We start from the raw sequence: 22,781 nt of genomic DNA on the forward strand, positions 1-22,781 counted from the left end.
TGTGTGCGTGTGCGTGTGCGTGCGTGTGTGTGTGTGTGTGTGTGTGTGTGTGTGTGTGTGTGTGTGTGTGTTTATGTACGTGTTATGTACATTATTGGGCGAGAATAGGAATAATGAGATGATGAGATGAGCGGGGAAAAATAATAAGCCACTGTCTATACTTAGGGTTTGCCTGAAGCTATGCTTACATGAGGGAGAAAGATAGAGGGAGGACGACAGAGAAGGGAGATGGGAGGAAGAGGTGGAGGGAGGGGCTGTATAAGTATGACTCAAACTGATCCCCTATTCCGCATTGTGACTGGCTTCCGAGGCTGTCTGTCAGTGAGCTCAGCGGCTGACGATGCAGGGAGAGCAGATTATGAAGGGGAGCTCACCAGCTCTCATTGTCTCAATGGCTGCACACGTATTCCTCTTCTCTGCCTTGCTGTCCGCCCTCAGCCAGCCCACCCTGTCCTTAGATCAAGTGCCTCCACTCCTGGAGAGAAGGTAAATACCCTCGGTGTGTGTGTTGGTGTGTGTGTGTGTGATGGTGGAGTGGAGGGGGGTGTACGAATCCAGGGATGCTGGTAGGCTGATCTCTTTTGCTCTCCCTTCCTTTCTCCATATCTCTGTCTCTCTTGCTATCGCTATGTAAATACACAAGGCATCAGATCTGATACAAAAAAAGTTGGTGAATCTGTGGCCAGGGACTGTATGGTTATCTGTAATTTAGCGTTAATCAGACATTTCTCATTGATCACACAGCTGTTGTCTGTACAGGACAGCACTCGCTCTCTTTGACAGAGAGCAGGTAAATGAGGCCAGGACAATGGAGAGGAGAAGAGAAGAGAGTAGGAACAAAATAGAGGGATGGGATAGAAGAGAGGAGAGGAGAGGAGGAACAAAATAGAGGGACGGGATAGAGGAGAGGATGGGAGAAGAGAGGAGGAACAAAATAAAGGGATGGAATAGAGGAGAGGAGAGGAGGAACAAAATAGAGGGACGGGATAGGAGAGGAGAGGAGGAACAAAATAAAGGGATGGGATAGAGGAGAGGAGAGGAGAGGAGAGGAGAGGAGAGGAGAGGAGAGGAGAGGAGAGGAGAGGAGAGGAGAGGAGGAACAAAATAGAGGGATGGGATAGAGGAGAGGAGGGACGGGATAGAGGAGAGGATATGAGAAGAGAGGAGGAACAAAATGGAGGGATTGGATGGAGAGGAGAGAAGAGGAGGAACGGGATAGAGAAGAGGATGGGAGAAGAGAGGTGGAACAAAATAGAGGGATGGGATAGAGGAGAGGAGGGGAGAAGAGATGAGGAAGAAAATAGAGGGATGGAGAGAGGAGAGGAGAGGAGGAACAAAATAGAGGGATGGGATAGAGGAAAGGAGGAACAAAATAAAGGGACGGGATAGAGGAAAGGAGGAACAAAATAAAGGGACGGGATAGAGGAGAGGAGAAGAGAGGAGGAACAAAATAGAGGAGAGGAGAGGAGAGGAGGAACAAAATAGAGGGATGGGAGAGGAGAGGACAGGAGGAACAACATAGAGGGATGGAGAGGGGAGGAGAGAAAGAGAGAAGAGAGAAGAGAGGAGAGAGGAGAGAGAGAGGAGAGAAAAGAAGAGAATAGAGAACGGTACACAATAACATTACAGTTTTATTCACTATATGACAGTCAATACTGCATTGAGAACGACTTCTGGTTGTTATGAGGTTTCTAATGGTTTTCTGTTAATATTCAGATTTCAAAAGCTTGAAACTGCTCTTTTCTGCTCTCTGAGCTCACTGACGTGTGAATGAGTTTTCCTTTTCTGCTCTCTGAGCTCACTGACGTGTGAATGTGTTTTCCTTTTCTGCTCACTGACATGTGAATGAGTTTTCCTTTTCGGCTTGGCTCTTCAGGTGCAACTAAAGGATAGCAGAGAGCGATCATACAAAAGGTAGAATGGTAGCTTTTAGAGTTTCAAGAGGAACGATATTAGCTAGAGATTACCTAGGGAAGGGCAAAATCAAATCAACCCTTTATTTAAATGGTATATGGTATACAGAAGCCATGGATTACAGGCAACATCCGTACTGAGCTAAAGGCTAGAGTTGCCACTTTCAAGGAGCGGGACACTAATCCGGACGCTTATAAGAAGTCCCGCTATGCCCTCAGACAAACCATCAAACAGGCAAAGCGTCAATACAGGACTAACATTGAATCCTGCTACACTGGCTCTGACGCTCGTCGGACGTGGCAGGGCTTGAAAAATATTACGGACTACAAAGGGAAACACAGCCGCGAGCTGCCCAGTGACATGAGCCTACCACACGAGCTAAATGCCTTTTATGCTCGCTTCGAGGCAAGCAACACTGAAGCATGCATGAGAGCACCAGCTGTTCCGGACGACGGTGTGATTACTCTCTCCGTAGCCGATGTGAGCAAGACCTTTAAACAGGTCAACATTCACAAAGCCGCGGGGCCAAACAAATTATCAGGATGTGTACTCAAAGCATGCGTGGACCAACTGGCAAGTGTCTGAAATGTTCAACCTCTCCCTGACCGAATCTGTAATACCTACATGTTTCAAACAGACCACCAATGTCCCTGTGCCAAAGGAGGCAAAGGTAGCCTGCCTAAATTATTACTGTCCCGTAGCACTCACGTTGGTAGCCATGAAGTGCTTTGAAAGGCTGGTCTTGGCTCACATCAACACCATCATGCCGGAAACCCTAGACCCACTCCAATTCGCATACCGCCCCAACAAATGTGAGCAAGACAAAGGAGCTGATTGTGGACTACAGGAAAAGGAGGGCTGAATAGGCCCCCGTTAACATCAATGGAGCTGGAGTGGAGCGGATTGAGAGTTTCAAGTTCCTTGGTGTCAGAATCACCAACAAACTATCATTGACCAAACACACCAAGACAGTTGTGAAGAGGGCACGAAAACACATTTTTCCCCTCAGGAGACAGAAAAGATTTGGCATGGGTCTCCAGATCTTCAAAAAGTAATACGGCTGCACCATCAAGAGCATCATGACTGGTTGCATCAACGCCTGGTATGGCAGCAGCTCGGCATCTGAAAGTAAGGCGCTACAGAGGGTATTGCGTACGGCCCAGTACATTGCTGGGGCCAAGCTTCCTGACTTCCAGGACTATACAATAGGCAATGTCAGAGGAAGGCCCAAAAAATAGTCAAATTCTCCAGTCACCCAAGTCATAGACTGTTCTCTCTGCTACTGCACGGCAAGCGGTACCGGAGCGCCAAGTCTAGGACCAAAAGGCTCCTTAACAGCTTAACAGATGTGACGCTTGGCATTCAGCCCAAAGATTTCAATCTTTGTTTCATCAGACCAGAGAATCTTGTTTCTCATGGTCTGAGAGTCGTTAGGTGCCGTTTGGCAAACTCCAAGCGGGCTTTTGTGTGCCTTTTTACTGAGGAATGGCATCGGTTTGGCCACTCTACCATAAAGGCCTGATTAGTGGAATGCTGTAGAGATGGTTGTCCTCTGGAAGGTTCTCCCATCCCCACAGAGGAACTCTGGAGCTCTGTCAGAGTGACCATCGAGTTCTTGGTCACCTCCCTGACCAAGGCCCTTCTCCCACAACTGCTCAATTTGGCCAGACAGCCAGCTCTAGGAAAAGTCTTGGTGGTTCCAAACTTCTTCCATTTTTAGAATGATGGAGGCCACTGTGTTCTTGGGGACCTTCAATGCTGCAGAAATGTTTTGGTACCCTTACCCGGATCTGTGCCTCGACACAATCCCGTCTCTGAGCTCTACGAACAGTACCTTCGACCTCATTGCTTGTTTTTGTCTCTAACATGCACTGTCAAATGTGGGACCTTATATAGACAGGTGTGTGCTTTTCCAAATCATGTTCAATCAATTGAATTTACCACAAGTGGACTGTAATCAAGATGTAGAAACATCTCAAAGATGATGAATTGAAGGATGCACCTGAGCTCAATTTCGAGATCTCATAGCAAAGGGTCTGAATACTTACAGTACCAGTCAAAGGTTGACACACCTACTCATTCAAGGGTTTTTCTTTATTTGTACTATTTTCGAAAATGGTAGAATAATAGAGAAGACATCAAAACTATGAAATAACCCATATGGAATCATGTACTAACTAAAAAGTATTAAACACCTTCAAATCTATTTTGTATTTTAGATTCTTCAAAGTAGCCACCCTTTGCCTTGATGACAGCTTTGCACAATCTTGGCATTCTCTCAACCAGCTTCACCTGGAATGCTTTAACAATTGTCTTGAAAGAGTTCCCCATATGCTGAGCACTTGTTGGCTGTTTTTCCTTCACTCTGCAGTCTAATTCCTCCCAAACCATCTTAGTTGAGTTGAGGTCTGGTGACTGTGGAGGCCAGATCATCTGATGCAGCACTACATCACTTTCCTTCTTGTTCAAATAGCCCTTACACAGCCTGGAGGTGTGTTGGGTCATTTTCCTGTTGAAAAACAAATTATAGTCCCACTAAGCACAAACCAGATGGAATGGCGTATTGCTGCAGAATGCTGTGGTAGCCATGCTGCTTAAGTGTGCCTTGAATTCTAAATAAATCACTGACAGTGTCAGCAGCAAAGCACCCCCACACCATCACACCTCCTCTTCCATGCTTCACGGTGGGAACCACACATGCGGATATCATCCGTTCAACTACACTGCATCTCAGAAAGACACGACTGTTGGAACCAAAAATCCACCGGTCTAATGCCCATTGCTCGTGTTTCTTGTCTCTTATTATAATTGGTGTCTATTAGTGTTTTTTTGCAGCAATTCAACAGTTAAGGCCTGATTCACACAGTCTCCTCTGAACAGTTGATGTTGAGATGTGTCTGTTACTTGATCTCTGTGAAGCATTTATTTGGTCTGCAATATCTGCAGCAGATGTAACTTTGGGTCTTTCTTTCCTGTGGCGGTCCTCATCAGAGCCAGTTTCATCATAGCGCTTGATGGTTTTTGCAACTGCACTTGAAGAAAATGTCAAAGTTCTTGAAATGTTCCACATTGACTGACCTCCATGTCTTAAAGTAATGATGGACTGTCATTTATCTTTGCTTATTTAAGCTGTTCTTGCCATAATATTGACTTGGTCTTTTACCAAATAGGGCTACGTTCTGTATACCACCCCTACATTGCCACAACAGAACTGATTGGCTCAAACAAATTACAAATGAACTTTTAACAAGGCACACATGTTAATTGAAATTCCAGGTGACTACCTCATGTAGCTGGTTGAGAGAATGCCAAGAGTGTGCAAAGCTGTCATCAAGGCAAAGGGCGGCTACTTTGAATGATATAAAACATATTTTGATTTGTTTAACACGTTTTTTGGTTATTACCTGATTCCATATGTGTTATTTCATAGATTTGATGTCTTCACTATTATTCTACAATGTAGAAAATAGTAATAATAAAGAAAAGCCCTTGAATGAGTAGGTGTCCAAACTTTTGACTGGTACTGTGTGGGCTGCAGTAGGCCTGTGTGCAAATAGACCATTGCCATATGTGGATCTGTGCCATTCACTCTGAAGTGGACTGTGTTTATAGTATGAGCGGTCATGAGTAGATGTACTTATTTTGAGATCACAGCGAGAGCTGCATGTGGCCACGTGTTCCCATTTGTTCATGTTCTTTGCTAGTTAGTGAGTTATAGATCATTTGTAGTCAGCAACGGGGAAGTGATTGCTTCCTACAAAAGCACAACACGTGTACATTTCTAGACATCTTTTTGTTGTCTAAAAGGGTGTTGTATTTTGAAACAGTTTTGAAAAAGCTAAGTAGCCAATAGCCAGCAGTATAATTTGTCTGATTCTATGTAATAATGACAGGGGAATAATAATGCAATTTATTTTGTAAAGTGGTTCAGTTACCTTTGCCTTCTTGGGTACAGGAACAACGGTGGCCATCTTGAAGCATGTGGGGACACACCCTAAACACACCAGCCAGCTGGTCTGCGCATGCTCTGAGGACGCGGCTAGGGGATGCCGTCTGGGCCGTCAGCCTTGCGAGGGTTAACACGTTTAAACATTAAAACGCTTACATTTCATATAAAAAAGTACATCTGTAGTGGCTTCCTTTCCTCTTTACCATAGCCACTGCCCTAGCCTGAAGCGGGGTTGTTTCGTACTCATACAGTTCACACTCAAGGTTTACGGCCAAAACATTCAATGAGATCCAGGGATATGGTGCAACAAAATGGTTTATTCTTCTTATATCTAACAAAATAATTATTCTCCAATCAACTCAAAGCACAGATTACTTGACATGGAAAATACATAATATGATCTGTTTGTATGTCTGTATGGTCAAAAAACTATACCGTTCCCACATCTAGTAAGTGCCCCCCCCCCCCCCCCCCCCCCCCCCAATGTACAATAGGAAATGTATAATACCACCATACAACAATATTACAATGTGTGCATGTGTCTGTACCTTTGTGTGTCTCTTCACAGTGCCCGCTGTTCCATAAGCTGTAATATATAAATAATACATTTGAACACTGCTTAAAGGACGTATAGTCCAAGGCCTATGCTGTTGTGTAGGTGGAGTTATGGGTCCATTTGCATATATTCTCATTTATTGCATTAAACACACATGTGGAACTGCCAGAAAATCTTTTTTATTTTTGTTTCAAAACTTCTTGAAATGTTGATCCCATTGCCACACATTGGCCCCATGATTTATAGAAAGACTGATGTTTCCCTTGGTTTCTGTCCCTGTGTGTGGATGCGACAACACAGAGTTACACAACAAACTTAGAGTCAATAACACAAATGTAGAAGAGTAGGGAGGCAGGCAAAAAAATAGGCCCTAGAGGCAAAATAATTACAATTTAGCATTAATACTGGAGTGATAGATGTGCAGATGATGATGTGCAAGTAGAGACACTGGGGTGCAAAAGAGCAAGAGGGTAAATAATATGGGGATGAGGTAGTTGGGTGTGCTATTTACAGATGGCTGTGTACAGGTACAGTGATTGGTAAGCTGCTCTGACAGCTGATGCTTAAAATTAGAGAGGGAGATATAAGAGATTTTTGCAATTTGTTCCAGTCATTGGCAGCAGAGAACTGGAAGGAAAGGCGACCAAAGGAAGTGTTGGCTTTGGGGATGACCAGTGCAATATACCTGCTGGAGCGCATGCTATGGGTGGGTGTTGCTATGGTGACCAGTGAGCTGAGATAACGCAGGGTTTTACCTAGCAAAGACTTATAGATGACCTGGAGCCAGTGGGTTTGGCGACGGATATGTAGTGAGGGCCAGCCAACGAGAGCATACAGGTCGTAGTGGTGGATAGTATATTAGGCTTTGGTGACAAAACGGATGGCACTGTGATAGACTGCATCCAGTTTGCTGAGTAGAGTGTTGGGGGATATTTTGTAAATGACATCGTCAAAGTCAAGGATCGGTAGGATGGTCAGTTTTACGAGGGTATGTTTGGCGGCATGAGTGAAGGAGGCTTTGTTGCGAAATAGGAAGCCGGTTCTAGATTTCATTTTGGATTGGAGATGCTTAATATGAGTCTGGAAGGAGAGTTTACAGTCTAACAAGACACCTAGGTATTTGTAGTTGTCCACATGTTCTAGATCAGAACCGTCCAGAGTAGTGATGCAAGTCGGGCGGGAGGTTGCGGGCAGCAATCGCTTGAAGAGCATGCACTTAGTTTTACTAGCATTTAAAAGCAGTTGGAGGCCACGGAAGAGGTGTTGTATGGCGTTGAAGCTCGTTTGGAGGTTTGTTAACACAGTGTCCAAAGAAGGGCCAGAAGTAAACAGAATGATGTCGTCTGCATAGAGGTGGATTTTTTATTTTATTTTTTACCTTTATTTATACAGGTTTTTTCTCATTGAGATAACATCTCTTTTCCAAGAGAGACCTGGTCCAATAGCAGCAGGAGGAACAACGTTTCAGACAAAACAACTTACATACCCTAACACAACATTAAACAAAACTATAAACAGACATGCAGTACAACAATTACATATTAAATTAAAAACAAACATCTTGACTAAAAACAGCTGGCCTAAAAACAATAACACTCTTCTATGATACAGTATATACATCGATCAAGTGTTTAAACTCCACCAACGAAACTAGATCAGAGAATCACCAGCAGCAAGAGCGACATCACAGATATATACAGAGAAAAGAGTAATGTGCATGTGTGTGTCTGCCCATTTGTCTTTGCGAGTGTGTGAACATGCGCGTGTACATACGTATGTGTCCCTGTCTCTGTCTGTGAGGTGAGCCAAGGATGGCTTTGATTATATAAAGGGACTGTTCAGCACCCCGGCCCCATGTGACGGGCTCACCATCCCTGTGTTGCTGACCTCGCTGAACAGGTCAGCACTGGCACAGGAACAAACGGCTGGGATTAGTGTGCACACATATACACAGCTTTTTTGAATGACTGTTAATTGTCCTTGAATTGAACAACAACCCAGCAATTATCTATGCCAGGCCAAGGCTACCTTAACCTGGTCAGCAGCACCAGAGATAAGCGACCCAGCACTTTCAACTACCCCAGAACAACAGTTACAGTTCCAGCTCACTAGGACAAGGGTAGGTGACCACTGAAACATGTGTGCCTCCCTGGCAGTCCCTTTCTGAATCCCAATCCTATGGCCTTGAGCCAGGTGGACAGGTTACTCTCTGATAACAGCAGGTGAGTACAACACAAAAATGCCCCAGACTGGGGTATTAAATGCCCCAGATGGATACCGACCCCAGAGGAAATAATTAAGACCATTTTATCAAAGCTAGCTGATCAGGGCATTATCAAACAGCGTGTCTGTCTGATACCTGTTAGGTAGGTGTTAAGACGGTGAATTCTATCAGTGTTGGCCTATATAAATTAACCCAAATCAAATTGTATTTGTCACATACACATGGTTACCAGATGTTAATGCGAGCGTAGCGAAATGCTTGTGCTTCTAGTTTCGACAATGCAGTAATAACCAACGAGTAATTTAACCTAACAATTCCACAACTAATACCTTATACACACACAAGTGTAAAGGGATAAAGAATATGTACATAAAGATATATGAATGAGTGATGGTACAGAACGGCATAGGCAAGATGCAGTAGATGGTATAGAGTACAGTATATACATATGAGATGAGTAATGTAGGGTATATAAACATAAAGTGGCATAGATTAAAGTGGCTAGTGATACATGTATTACATAAAGATGGCAAGATGCAGTAGATGATATAGAGTACAGTATTGTCACGATCGTCTATGGGTGAGAGAGAGGACCAAGGCAAAGCGTGTGGAAAATACATCTTCTTTTATTTAGAAGAGAGAAAACACGAAACAAACACTATACATAAACTGAAACAAAATATCAAACGACCGTGAAGCTACAAACGTTAGTGCACACACAAGCTACAAACGTTCAACATAGACAACTACCCACAAAAGCCTACTGCCTATGGCTGCCTTAAATATGGCTCCCAATCAGAGACAATGAATGACAGCTGTCTCTGATTGAGAACCAATCTAGTCAGCCATAGACATAACTAGACAACTATACTCTACTCTGCCCCATTCACATACAACACCCCTAGACACTACAAAACACATACATTCCCCATGTCACACCCTGACCTAAACTAAAAAACATAAAGAAAACAAAGAATACTAAGGCCAGGGTGTGACAAGTATATACATATGAGATGAGTAATGTAGGGTATGTAAACATTATACACTGCTCAAAAAAATAAAGGGAACACTTAAACAACACAATGTAACTCCAAGTCAATCACACTTCTGTGAAATCAAACTGTCCACTTAGGAAGCAACACTGATTGACAATAAATTTCACATGCTGTTGTGCAAATGGAATAGACAAAAGGTGGAAATTATAGGCAATTAGCAAGACACCCCCCAAAACAGGAGTGATTCAGCAGGTGGTGACCACAGACCACTTCTCAGTTCCTATGCTTCCTGGCTGATGTTTTGGTCACTTTTGAATGCTGGCGGTGCTCTCACTCTAGTGGTAGCATGAGACGGAGTCTACAACCCACACAAGTGGCTCAGGTAGTGCAGCTCATCCAGGATGGCACATCAATGCGAGCTGTGGCAAGAAGGTTTGCTGTGTCTGTCAGCGTAGTGTCCAGAGCATGGAGGCGCTACCAGGAGACAGGCCAGTACATCAGGAGACGTGGAGGAGGCCGTAGGAGGGCAACAACCCAGCAGCAGGACCGCTACCTCCGCCTTTGTGCAAGGAGGAGCACTGCCAGAGCCCTGCAAAATGACCTCCAGCAGGCCACAAATGTGCATGTGTCAGCATATGGTCCCACAAGGGCTCTGAGGATCTCATCTCGGTACCTAATGGCAGTCAGGCTACCTCTGGCGAGCACATGGAGGGCTGTGCGGCCCCACAAAGAAATGCCACCCCACACCATGACTGACCCACCGCCAAACCGGTCATGCTGGAGGATGTTGCAGGCAGCAGAACGTTCTCCACGGCGTCTCCAGACTCTGTCACATGTGCTCACGTGCTCAGTGGGAACCTGCTTTCATCTGTGAAGAGCACAGGGCGCCAGTGGCGAATTTGCCAATCTTGGTGTTCTCTGGCAAATGCGAAACGTCCTGCACGGTGTTGGGCTGTAAGCACAACCCCCACCTGTGGACGTCGGGCCCTCATACCACCCTCATGGAGTCTGTTTCTGACCGTTTGAGCAGACACATGCACATTTGCGGCCTGCTGGAGGTCATTTTGCAGGGCTCTGGCAGCCCACAGTTGCCGTACCAGGCGGTGATACAGCCCGACAGGATGCTCTCGATTGTGCATCTGTAGAAGTTTGTGAGTGCTTTTGGTGACAAGCCAAATTTCTTCAGCCTCCTGAGGTTGAAGAGGCGCTGCTGCGCCTTCTTCACAACGCTGTCTGTGTGGGTGGACCAATTCAGTTTGTCCGTGATGTGTACGCCGAGGAACCCACATCCCAGGCACTGCTCCACAATATAAAGTAGGCCTAATTCAAACCACAGATAAAAGCAAACCAAGCAATGCCTGGGCACTCACAATGTTGACTTTACGCTGTGTTGTCCACTGGGTTAAAGGCAATGTACCCCGTGAGCTATTCCTCTCACAGACATTGTCATTCAATATTGACGCAAAACCACACACGGCATGTGCTTAAAATAAGGGGGAAACCATTACAGTGAATCTGTATAGAGGTTGTTCTTTATCTAGGCCTATATTTAATGGAATTGGGTGCCCTAGTGTGGTTCACCAGCCCGATCAGTTCTCAGTGTTCAGACTCATAATGGAACCCCATTCCCACGCACACGCCACTCCTGTAGCATAACCCTCGTGGCTTATCAGACTTAGAAGGATCAGGTGTTTGTGAGTGTGTGTGAGCGGAGAGAGAGGGTGGAGGTAGTGTAGTGGGTAATATTTGATACATTTCCACCCCTACAGTAGTGGGGTTAGTCATAGTCTCAGTAAGTGATGGTGATTTAGATGGTTAAAGGGATCGGGTTGATATTAACCACAAGGGATGCCACAGACAACCTGCATGGTCAGCCTACCCAGGGCGATATAAGATGACCAGCCACAACTATAGGCCACTGCTTGATAGGGAATAAAGTAAGCTTTGCCTTGTATCGGGGAGATTTACCACCAACCCCATCCCTTACAGATGTGTAGCCGCCACCTGCACGACAGCCTTTTGGCGCAGAAAGCTCGCCGTACATCGGCTATGATGATCTGGTTATGATCAGAAGGTGAACTGTTGAAGGGATAGTATCGTATATGAACGTAGAACATATGTTGGCCACTGTTGGTATAGTTTGCCTACACAGACAGACGTGTGCTGTTTCGGGAACCTGTTCCGGCAACTCTGAGGACATGTGGCTGCATCTTTGCCCCTTTTCCTCTTCTCTCTACAGCACAGAAGAGGACTACGTCACAGAGGTCCCATACCCAGCTGTGAGAATCAGAGCGGGTAAGTAACAAACCATGTCTCACATTTAACATGACTGTGGGCCTGATGCAATCAAACCTGTTTTAGCCACGTGTATGCAGTATCGTTTTACAGACTACTGCCCACACTTAAAGCTTGAAGAATCAATGTAAAATGTCAATTTAGGGAGTATATTTCTAAGCAAATATATTTGAGCCAAATAGTATCTGACTGTTTAATTTGTGTGTGTCAGGTGGTCTTGATGGAATGAGCTTGGAGACTCAGGGTTACGTGCCCACTAAAGAAGCCCCACTCAGAAGATTACTGAAGGTAGATCTCTCTCTCTCCCTCTCCTTCTTCTTGCTCACTTTCTATATAGCTCTCTCTCTCTCTCTCTCTCTCTGATCCTGTGCATCTTAGTATCATATCTCCCCCAAGAGGACACTGTTCAGATTCTCTAGTCAAACAGTTTTTTTTTACAGTAGTCCTATGGTGAATCCCAAACCAGCCTCTCGCTCGCAGGGCCCTCCATTTCCACGTGTTGCTGACGAAACTCAGGGGGTGGCTTCCAGAGAGTGGCGAGGGGATCAATAAACCAACCCATCAACTTCCGGACACACTCGTGACTTGAATGATAGATAGATTTATTTGAAAATGTAAAACAATCCAACCACACATGTGGATAATGAATTCATCAGTATTTCATCTGTTACATGTATCAAGTCTTGAAATCAGACATAAAATAATACATGGGGCAGATATATGCATCCCTCTCCATTCTTTTGTATCAAAATGCGCAAACACCAAACATATCACAGTGTCGGGATAGCATTTTGCTCTGAGGCTTGCAGCCTTGCTGGCTTGGCCGAAGTGGTTATCAGAGAGTCTAATTAGTGACTAAACTCTAGATCATTTTAACTTCCTCAGCTTTGGGACATTTGTGTATACGGCGGAGGCTACTATATTTACACACATTATATGTGTCTATTACAATCTATGCAACAATCAGAATGCATGATTTGTCACTTGAAAACGTGAATAAAACAGTAAATATATTATGCTCCTGTCATGTTCCTGACCTGTTTTCGGTTAGTTTTTGTATGTGTTAGTTGGTCAGGACGTGAGTTTGGGTGGGCAGTCTATGTTTTCTGTTTCTATGTTGGTTTAAGGGTGACCTGATATGGCTCTCAATTAGAGGCAGGTGGTTTTCATTTCCTCTGATTGAGAGTCATATTAAGGTAGGTGTTTTCACACTGTTTGTTGTGGGTGGTTGTCTCCTGTGTCTGTGTCTATGTATGTTGCGCCACACGGGACTGTTTTCGGTTTGTTTGTTCGGTTGTTCGGTTTATGTAGTCTGTTCCTGTTTCATGCGTTCTTCGTGTCATGTAAGTTCTTATGTTCAGGTGCGTCTACGTCGTTTGTTGTTTTGTAGTTTGTTAAAGTGTTTTTGTCTTTTTTCGTCTTTTATTTAATAAATCATGTCATATCAAGAAGCTGCATTTTGGTTCAATCCCAGCTCCGTACATATACTGTATACAGTGTGCTACAGTAGAAACAACAACACGATATACAGAAACTATAATGATAATGTAATAAGGCACTTACTTTGATGGGAACACACACATGTCCAAAGTTTTTGTTACTAAGGAAAACAACAATGAAGGCAATGCGGGCGCCAGCTGGATAATGTGCCAGGGGGAAAAGTTGGAGCAGGTTCTGTTCTGACTGGAGATGCAAAAATGTCTGCATACTTGATCTGGGGAAATACAGGGAAATGCTTGGGCTCTCTTTGTCCAACTTAGTAAAGCCTCAAATGGAAATTGGAAGCAACAGTGAAATTGAGTACTTCTACAGTGCATTCAGAAAGTACACAGACCCCTTCCATTTTTCCACATTTTGTTACATTACAGCGTTATACAAAAAAAAATACTCAGAAATCTACACAAAATACCCCATAATGACAAAGCGAAAACAGGTTTGTATAAATGTTTGCAAAAAACAGAAATATCTTATTTACATTAGTATTCAGACCCTTTGCGATGAGACTCGAAATTGAGCTCAGGTGGATCCTGTTTCCATTGATCATCCTTGAGATATATTTCTACAACTTGATTGGAGTCCACCTGTGGTAAATTCAATTGATTGGACATGATTTGGAAAGGCACACAACTGTCTATATGAGGTCCCACATTTGACAGTGCATGTCAGAGCAAAAACCAAGCCATGAGGTAGAAGGAATTGTCCATAGAGCTGCAAGACAGGATTATGTCGAGGTACAGATCTGGGGAGGGGTACCAAAAAAGTTATTCAGCATTGAAGGTCCCCAAGAATACAGTGGCTTCCATCATTCTTAAATGGAAGAAGTTTGGAACCACCAAGACTCGCCCGGTCAAACTGAGCAATCAGGGGAGAAAGGCCTTGGTCAGGGAAGTGACAAGGAACCCAATGGTCACTGACATCGGAGTTCCTCTGTTCAGATGGGAGAACCTTCCAGAAGGACAACCATCTCTGCAGCACTCCACCAATCAGGCCTTTATGGGTTGAGTTGGCCAAAAGGCACATAAAGGACTCTCAGACCAGGAGAAACAAGATTCTCTTGTCTGATGAAACTAATATTGAACTATTTCTCCTGAATGCCAAGCATCACGTCTGTAGGAAACCAGGCACCATCTCTACAGTGAAGCATGGTCGTGGCAGCATCTTGCTGTGGCGATTTATTTCAGCACCAGGGACTGGGAGACTAGTCAGGATCGAGGGAAAGATGAATGGAGCAAATATACAGAGAGATCCTTGATGAAAACCTGCTCCAGAGCACTCCGGACCTCAGACATTTTTTATTTTTTTATTTTATTTTACCTTTATTTAACCAGGTAGGCCAGTTGAGAACAAGTTCTCATATACAACTGCGACCTGGCCAACTGGGGTGACGGTTCACCTTCCAACAGGACAACGACCCTAAACACACAGTCAAGGCAATGCAAGAGTGGCTTTGGGACAAGTCTCTGAATGTCCTTGAGTGAAATTATTTGAAATTGACAAGTTGAAGCATAGCCGAGATTTAATTAGCAGGCAGCGTGCCTTGGTTTGAGGACAGCGCAGGTTAATTTTTCAATTGCATAACAATCACATTTTGGAACAGTGAGTGAATTTGTACATCACTCGCATAAATAAACTCATGCTAGTGCGCCCGTTAGAGATATTTGTAACTCATGGGTGAAACAGTTAAACGCACTGAAGTCGGAGGTCGAACATTTCCGAGTTGTCTTGAACTACGTTCTAATCGGAGTTCAACTCACGCAATATTGACTTTAACCCTTTAAATACACATCAAATAGCAAACCCACAAGTGGCCACTAGGTTTCGTAATAACAAAATAAAGGCAAATTCCAAACCTGTAAAAGCCTTAAGACCCGGATCAGTGAGCACCGCAGCAATATTCGTACAGGTGTTACAAAAAACCCGGTTGCTGTTTATTTCTACAAGCTGGACATCCTACTAGTTCTCTGAGATACACTGGAATAGAAACACGCAGGGGAGGGGACATTGAGAGGAAAGTTCTTCAAAGGGAATATTTCTGGATCCCCAAGCTCAACATACTGTGTGCGGCATTTTCCTTTTGATTTTCCATGAGTTCACCTACAACTCCAGCATCTGCAAAAAGTACCTGGACGTGCGAATGTTCTTCAGCTTTTGTACTGAAATAAAACATCCCAGAAATGTTCCATAACCACAAAAAGCTCATTTCTCTCAAATATTGTGTGCACATTTTTTTACATCCTTATGAGCTTTTCTCCTTTGCTAAGATAATCCATCCACCTGACAGATGTGGCTTATCAAGAAGCTGATTGAACAATGTGATCAATACACAGGTGCATCTTGTCCTAGGGAAATTAACTTCTCTGGGATAGGTGGCAGTATTTTCACGTCCGGATGAAAAGCATGTCCAAAGTAAACTACCTGCTACTCAGGCCCAGAAGCTAAGATATGCATGTTATTAGTGGATTTGGATAGAAACCACTCTGAGTTTCTAAAACTGTTTGAATCATGTCTGTGAGTATAACATAACTTTTTTTGGCAGGCGAAACACCGAGGACAAACCATTCAGATTTTTTTTTTTTGAGGTCACTCGCTTTTCAATGTGTTTTCATTGGGAATCCAGATTTCTAAGGGACCCTCTTGCAGTTCCTATCGCTTCCACTGGATGTCAACAGTCTTTAAAAATTGGTTGAGGTTTTTCCTTTGAGAAATGAAGAAGTAGCACTGTTCAGAATGAGGCTCGAGGGAAGTGTGCTCTTTGTTAGAGGCGCGTGACCTGAAAGCTAGCTACACTTTGTTTTCCTCCAGTATTGAACCCAGTATATCCCGTCAAAAATGTTATCGAATATTTACGTTAAAAAATACCTAAAGTTGTATTACAAAAGTAGTTTGAAATGTTTGGACAAAGCTTACAGGTAACTTTTGTAGTCATGTTGCGCGAGTTGGAACCTGTGTTTTTCTGGATCAAACGCTCCAAATAAATGGACATTTTGGATATATCAACGGAATTAATCGAACAAAATGACCATTTGTGATGTTTATGGGACATATTGGAGTGCCAACAGAAGAAGCTTGTCAAAGGTAAGGCATGAATGATATCTTTATTTCTGCGTTTTGTGTCGCGCCTGGAGGGTTGAAATAGTATTGTGTTTACTGGGGTGCTATCCTCAGATAAAAGCATTGTTTGCTTTCGCCGAAAGCCTTTTTGAAATCTGACACGTTGGCTGGATTCACAACAAGTTTAGCTTTAATTTGGTGTCTTGCATGTGTGATTTCATGAAAGTTTCATTTTATAGTAATTTATTTGAATTTGGCGCTCTGCATTTTCACTGGATTTTGGCCAGGTGGGTCGCTAGCGTCCCACATATCCCAGAGAGGTTTAAGGCCAATCTAAAATTGGCAGTTTTGTCACACAACACAATGCCACAGATGTTTAAAGTTTTGAGGGAGCATGCACTTGGCGGGCTCACTGCAGGAATGTTCACTAGAGCTGTTGCCATGGAATTTTATGTTAATAGACTCTACCATAAGCCGCCTCCATTGTCATTTTAGAGAATTTGGCATTACGTCCAACCGGCTTCACAACCGCAGACCACTTGTAACCACGTCAGTGCAGGACCTCCACATCCGGCTTCTTCACCTGCGGTATCGTGTGAGACCAACCACCCGGACAGCTGATGAAACCGAGGAGTATTTCTGTCTGTAATAAAGCCCTTTTGTGGGGAAAAACGTATTCTGATTGGCTGGGCCTTGCTCACCAGTGTGTGGGCCTATGCCCTCCCAGGCACACTCATATAGCTGCCCAGTCATTTGAAATCTGTAGATTAGGGCCTAATTAATTTATTTCAATTGACTGATGAACTGTAACTCAGTAAAATCATTGAAATTGTTGCGTTTATATTTTTGTTCAGTATCGGCTAATTAAATCGACCAAAATAAGTTACATTCTTTTAACAATTACTACCTGGATAACAGGATACACAGACAGCCCAATTCTGATATTTTGCCCGATTGAAGACCAATTAGTGAAAAAAATGTTAGAATTAGGCTTCCTCTGTAGGCACAGCCAAAGTGTGTGACATTGCCAATCAATTATATAATTGATCAATATCCCTTCCATCCTTCCTCTCTGCAGCTGCATGGCTGGCACCACCTCAACCAGCATGGCCATGGCAAGGGCAAGAGAAAGCTGCTCCAGTCCCCCATCCACGGGCCCTACTCTCCCCTGAGCGTGGCCTACAATGGCAAGACCTGCATCCTTTTCAAGGCCAAGCGCCTGGCCATCCGCTACCAGAACCACACATTCGTAGACCTGACGGAGAAGACCTTTGGACCCAACGCCCCTGTGGACACCAAGGGTTCCATCTGCACCAAGGAGAAGGCTACGTAAGTACTGTAAATCATGTACTTGAGTTGTGTACAATGTGCAACTCAGCCTCAAATTTGCATTGACAAAGGCATGATAATGTGGGGCCAAACCCCACAGCATAATCTAACATAAATACTTCAAATGGCTTGTAACCAGCAGGTTCTTACCGTCCTGCAAGTCCTCAGCTCAAGCAGACAGACACACTGATTTGTAGTCCACATTAGATTTTTCTAACTTTCAACAATGTGTCTTAGTTCTTGAGCGTCAAATATTTTAATAAAAAGGCATTGGGTATACTAAATCAATACACAATTACGAATATACGTTTAGAACTCTAATTACCTTGTTTTCTGGAATTTTACGTTATAATCTTGAAGTCTAGTCAGGTGATTTTGGGCGCAGTCCTCTGCCCAGGTGTTGCTGATACTTGCCAGATCTTACAACGCCTGGCTAAATATTTTATGTATCAGCTTACCACGTCATATGTTATAGCAATCTGGTGCCCGATTGCACAGTCTATGGCATGGCATGCAACCATTGGTTGATGCATGCAACATCTGAGCAGGGGAACACGACCTACGGGACATGATACGGAAGTATGATGTAGGAATGCGTCACTTTCATAGGGTGTTGTATGTAGTTATCAAAGAACTTGAATTACATTTTAAAAAATGACATTCAATTCATGGAGAAGAATATTGTTACAATGAGATGAGCACTGCATATCTCACAAAGGCTCTGCCCACTAAAGGCCCGGTCCTTTTCAATCAACATACTCTGTGTTTGTACACAGGCTCTCGCTACAGTTTGGAGATGTGGAGGATCTCAGGGGACTTGTTCTCAGGCTGCAGATGTCCAACATTTTCTACGAGTCAGCAGGGCAGAACTGGTTCACCTTAGACAGCGTCCACATCCACTACAATTGGACCCATGAAGCTACGTTCAACGCCAGTGAGGTGTACGCCCCCGCCACCTCCTCCTACCACTGCCAGCATGTCAGCAGTCAGCACAAATATGACACCCTTCTGGTGCCCAGCTCACACACCGACACCTCAGCTAACTGGCACATCACTTTCACTGACTTCCAGGTATGGGGCATGGGCCGTTTCTATTGACTGATTGACAGATTTATTTAGCTATCTATTTGTTTTACTTCAGCTTGTAATATTCCCTCTTTCCTCTCCTCTCCGCAGATCCAGGCGTTCAACGTCATGTCTGACAAGTTTGCGTCTGCCAGCGACTGTGCCAACTTCCTGACCCCGGCCATCCTGATGGGCTTGGTGACCTCTCTGATCCTGCTGTTGGTCCTGGCCTACGCTCTGCACATGGTGGTCCACCTCAAACACATTGACCGCTACGAGGAACACAAAGCTATGGTGTACTTCCCACGCAGGCTGAGCAAAGCTCTAGAGTGCAGAGACTCACAGCCGTGCGAGTTACCTGACAAGAACTGCCTGTGAGAGATGGAGGAAGAAAGAGATAGAAGATGAAGAGGGGGGATGCTGCCAAATGCAAGAGTGAGAAAGTATCACCCACACGGTTTTCCACGCTTCCAAATGTTTGTTTACTAGTGACAACTATTTTGACCTGTTGGCTTTTATCATTTCTCCATATGTAAGATCAACACATTTGACATGTTATCACTTCTAAGCTATCACATTTTTTGGAGCATTAAAACAGTTTTTTACCACTTCATTTTTTTTTTATTGACCTGAACACACATTAATATCCTACGTAAAGGTTATTAGATGTTAAACCCTCTTGACGGTGGGGTTAGAGGTCAGGAAGAGACCAGGGGCCCAGGATGGCTACAGTGTCCCCAGGCTTTCACTTGCGCACCTGATTCAACAGTTAACGACTGCAGCTAACCCTGCCATTGTCCAAGCCTGCTAAGCGGCCTTCACTATTTGGCATAACTAGACTTTGGTGTGTTGAGTCCCCACTCTCCATCGCTAGCCTTGACACATTGCCAAATTCACTATCTCATCTTCAATACCAGCACGAGGAATCTTTTGAAGTTGAATTAGATGGTTTAGCACAGTATTTCTAAAGTGGTGTGTGTGAGGATCCACTGGTAGATCACTGACAAATCTTACTGGGTTAAGATAGTACTTGAGCTGGAAACTTGTTTGGAATAACTTGAGGGTATCTCAAGAATTCTAAAGGGCTTTGGTGGGTCATGGAACAAAACCATTTGGGAACCACTGGTCTGGCACCTGGCTTGTGTGAACTGAATTGGTCACTGTGGACCACTGAACCTCTGGGGCGTAGACTTTTGGGACTTACTGTGAAACGGCCTTGAACGGACCAGCAGCCAGTCTGACGGGTTCGCCTTGCAGGCACTAAAGACAAAACATTGAAATACGCTGCACAAGACTGCCCTTCTGAAGTGAAGCTAAAAGATGTGCCGTTACACATGGTGAAGGACAGACTGTGACAATGTGAAGAGGAGTACAGTTTCAATGTATAAAACAAAAACAAAAAAACACTCAAATGTACAGATGTCTCTCAGCTGTATTTTTTTTTACAGTTTAATCAATACATCCTATTATGTACAGGAAGGCTATTCTACTCCTCATAATCACAAAGATATACAGTTCTGGTCTGTATATGATTATAGCTGTTTACTATTTTCAGATAGAGCACACTTGCTTATGTACCAGTTAAACATTGCGCTATGAGGATGAATGAATGTGTCAATACATATGAGTTGTTTTCTACAGTATTACCATATTACACTGTCTGTCTTATATTTGTCTGGGCCCGTCATGACGCTCTAGAAATACAGTCCAGTTTAAAGGTAGACTCAGCAATACAGCAGTACTCACACAACTATTTCATGTTTCTAAATGATTTCTTTATTCAGACAAAGGGTACTGCTATGGGATCCCCCATGGCTCCTAACTATGCTAATTTGTATGTGGGTTACATGGAGAAACAGTCTATTTTCGATCCTCTCAAAAATGTTTTCTTGCCTAAAATTATTTGGAAACGGTATATTGATGATATTTTTGTTCTATGGAGAGGTGATCCAAAACAGCTCCAGGCGTTCCTTGCTTTTCTTAACTCCTGTTCTGAACATCTGAGATTTACTATGCAATCTGATACACGTCAAATTAGTTTTCTTGATCTTCTGATCTTGTGTGAAAATAATGTTCTATACACTGATCTTTACAGGAAACCTAGTGATCGTAACAGTTTGTTGAGGGCTGACAGTTGTCACCCACTTCCCTTGAAAAATAGTTTGCCCTACAGCCAATTCTGTCGAATCAAAGGGATTTGCAGAAAACAATCAGATTTCGACAGAAATATGGCTGAGACGCAAAGAAAGTTCAAGGAGAGGGGGTACAAAAATGATCCGACTAATATTCAAAACAAACCGAGACGTGACCTTTTTCAAGGACAGTCTCGCAAAAAGACGCATTCTTGCATTCTAACTACCCGCCATTCAAAGCGCTGTGCTCAATGCAATGGCACTTATAAATGCAGATCCTTCAAACACCCACAAACAGGGAAATCGATCCCAATCAAAGGTGTTATTTCGTGCTCCACTAAGGCAGTTATTTATCTTATAACTTGTCCTTGTGGTAAAAATTATGTGGGTAAAACAAAGCGCAAATTAAAATTACGTATCTCAGAGAATCATAGCACCATTAGGTGCAAAAACTTGACTTACCCAGTTGCCTCACTTTTTGGAGGCAGGCCATTCGATTTCGTCGTTTTTTTTGGCATCGAACATGTCACCCTCCCTAGGAGAGGGGGTGACCTTGATAATTTATTGTTAAAACGAGAGGCTGCCTGGATCTTTAACTTAAAGACCCTTGCTCCCTTCGGTCTCAACGTAGACTTTGATCTGAAGCCATTCTTGTGATTATTGTGACTTTGCCATTGTAATTGTTTGTAAGCTTGTGTAGTCTAAAATGAATCTATGATCGTATGCTATCCATTTGTTTTTTGTATGCTGCTCTTTGTATGCCATTTTAATATTTGAGAATTAACCAATGATATTAGGCCACTCTTGGCCATGATTACAGACACCTGTGTGTCTTTTGACACTATATAAACGAGTCACCCCTCAGTGTTTGATTATACCCTGATGAAGACAGCTTGGCTGTCAAAACGTTGGACATTACATTTTTGCATCTGAGCTCCTAGAGTGTGCGGCTCTCCTTTATTTTTAAGTTTTCTACTCCGCTAGCCAGCACCTCGCCTAAATAGGTGTGCGTTTCTTTTTCTTCTAGACTCAGCAATAGCATAATCATCTACAGCAGGGCAGCTTCCTGCTTCACAGGCAACAACGTAAGCCTACAAGAAAGTGTGTGCCCTCAGGACTGGAGGGAAGCAAAATTAATTCTGCTTCCCAAGATCAGCAAAGCACCCTTTACTGGATCAAACAATTTACCAATCAGCCTGTTACCAACCCATAAAAACAACTTTTGTAAAAAACTGTGTTTGACCAGACAAAATGCTCATTCACAGTAACAAATTAATTAACAGAGTTTCGGCACACTTATAGGAAAGGTTAATTCAGCGTGTGTGGATCTTACACAAATGACTGATGATTGGATGAGAGAAATGTACAATAACATTTTTTGTGGGAGTTGTTTTGTTAGACTTCAGTCCAGATTTTGACAATATCATAATCTGCTGCTGGAAAAACGTATGTGTTATGGCTTTACATTCACTGCTATATTGTAGATCAAGAGTTGCCTGTCTAACAGAACACAGAGGGTGTTATTTTAATGGAAGCCTCTCCAACATAATCATAGAGTCAGGCATTCCCCAGGGCAGCTGTCTAGGCCCCTTACTTTTTTTCAATCTTTACTAATGACCTGCCACTGGCTCTGAGTGAAGCCTGTTTGTCAATTTATGCTGATGACTCAACACTATACACGTCAGCTACCACAGCAAGTGAAATCACTGCAACATTTAACAAAGAACTGCAGTCCGATTCAGAATCGGTGGCAAGAAATAAGTTAGTCCTA

At 43.5% G+C, this 22,781-nt stretch overlaps 1 protein-coding gene across 1 annotated transcript; it reads left to right on the plus strand.

Moving 5' to 3' along the window:
- The first annotated feature begins 301 nt into the window (after nt 1-301).
- Nucleotides 302-22,396, plus strand: LOC129824397 (V-type proton ATPase subunit S1-like). Its single transcript, XM_055884000.1, has 6 exons — nt 302-486; nt 11,878-11,933; nt 12,145-12,221; nt 17,563-17,813; nt 18,590-18,884; nt 18,990-22,396. The coding sequence occupies exons 1-6, from the start codon at nt 341-343 to the stop codon at nt 19,254-19,256; spliced, it is 1,092 nt and encodes a 363-aa protein (XP_055739975.1). The 5' UTR covers nt 302-340; the 3' UTR covers nt 19,257-22,396.
- Nucleotides 22,397-22,781: the final 385 nt, after the last annotated feature.

Source organism: Salvelinus fontinalis, chromosome 26, assembly GCF_029448725.1.
Source record: "Salvelinus fontinalis isolate EN_2023a chromosome 26, ASM2944872v1, whole genome shotgun sequence".
In the NCBI taxonomy this organism is placed as follows: domain Eukaryota; kingdom Metazoa; phylum Chordata; class Actinopteri; order Salmoniformes; family Salmonidae; genus Salvelinus; species Salvelinus fontinalis.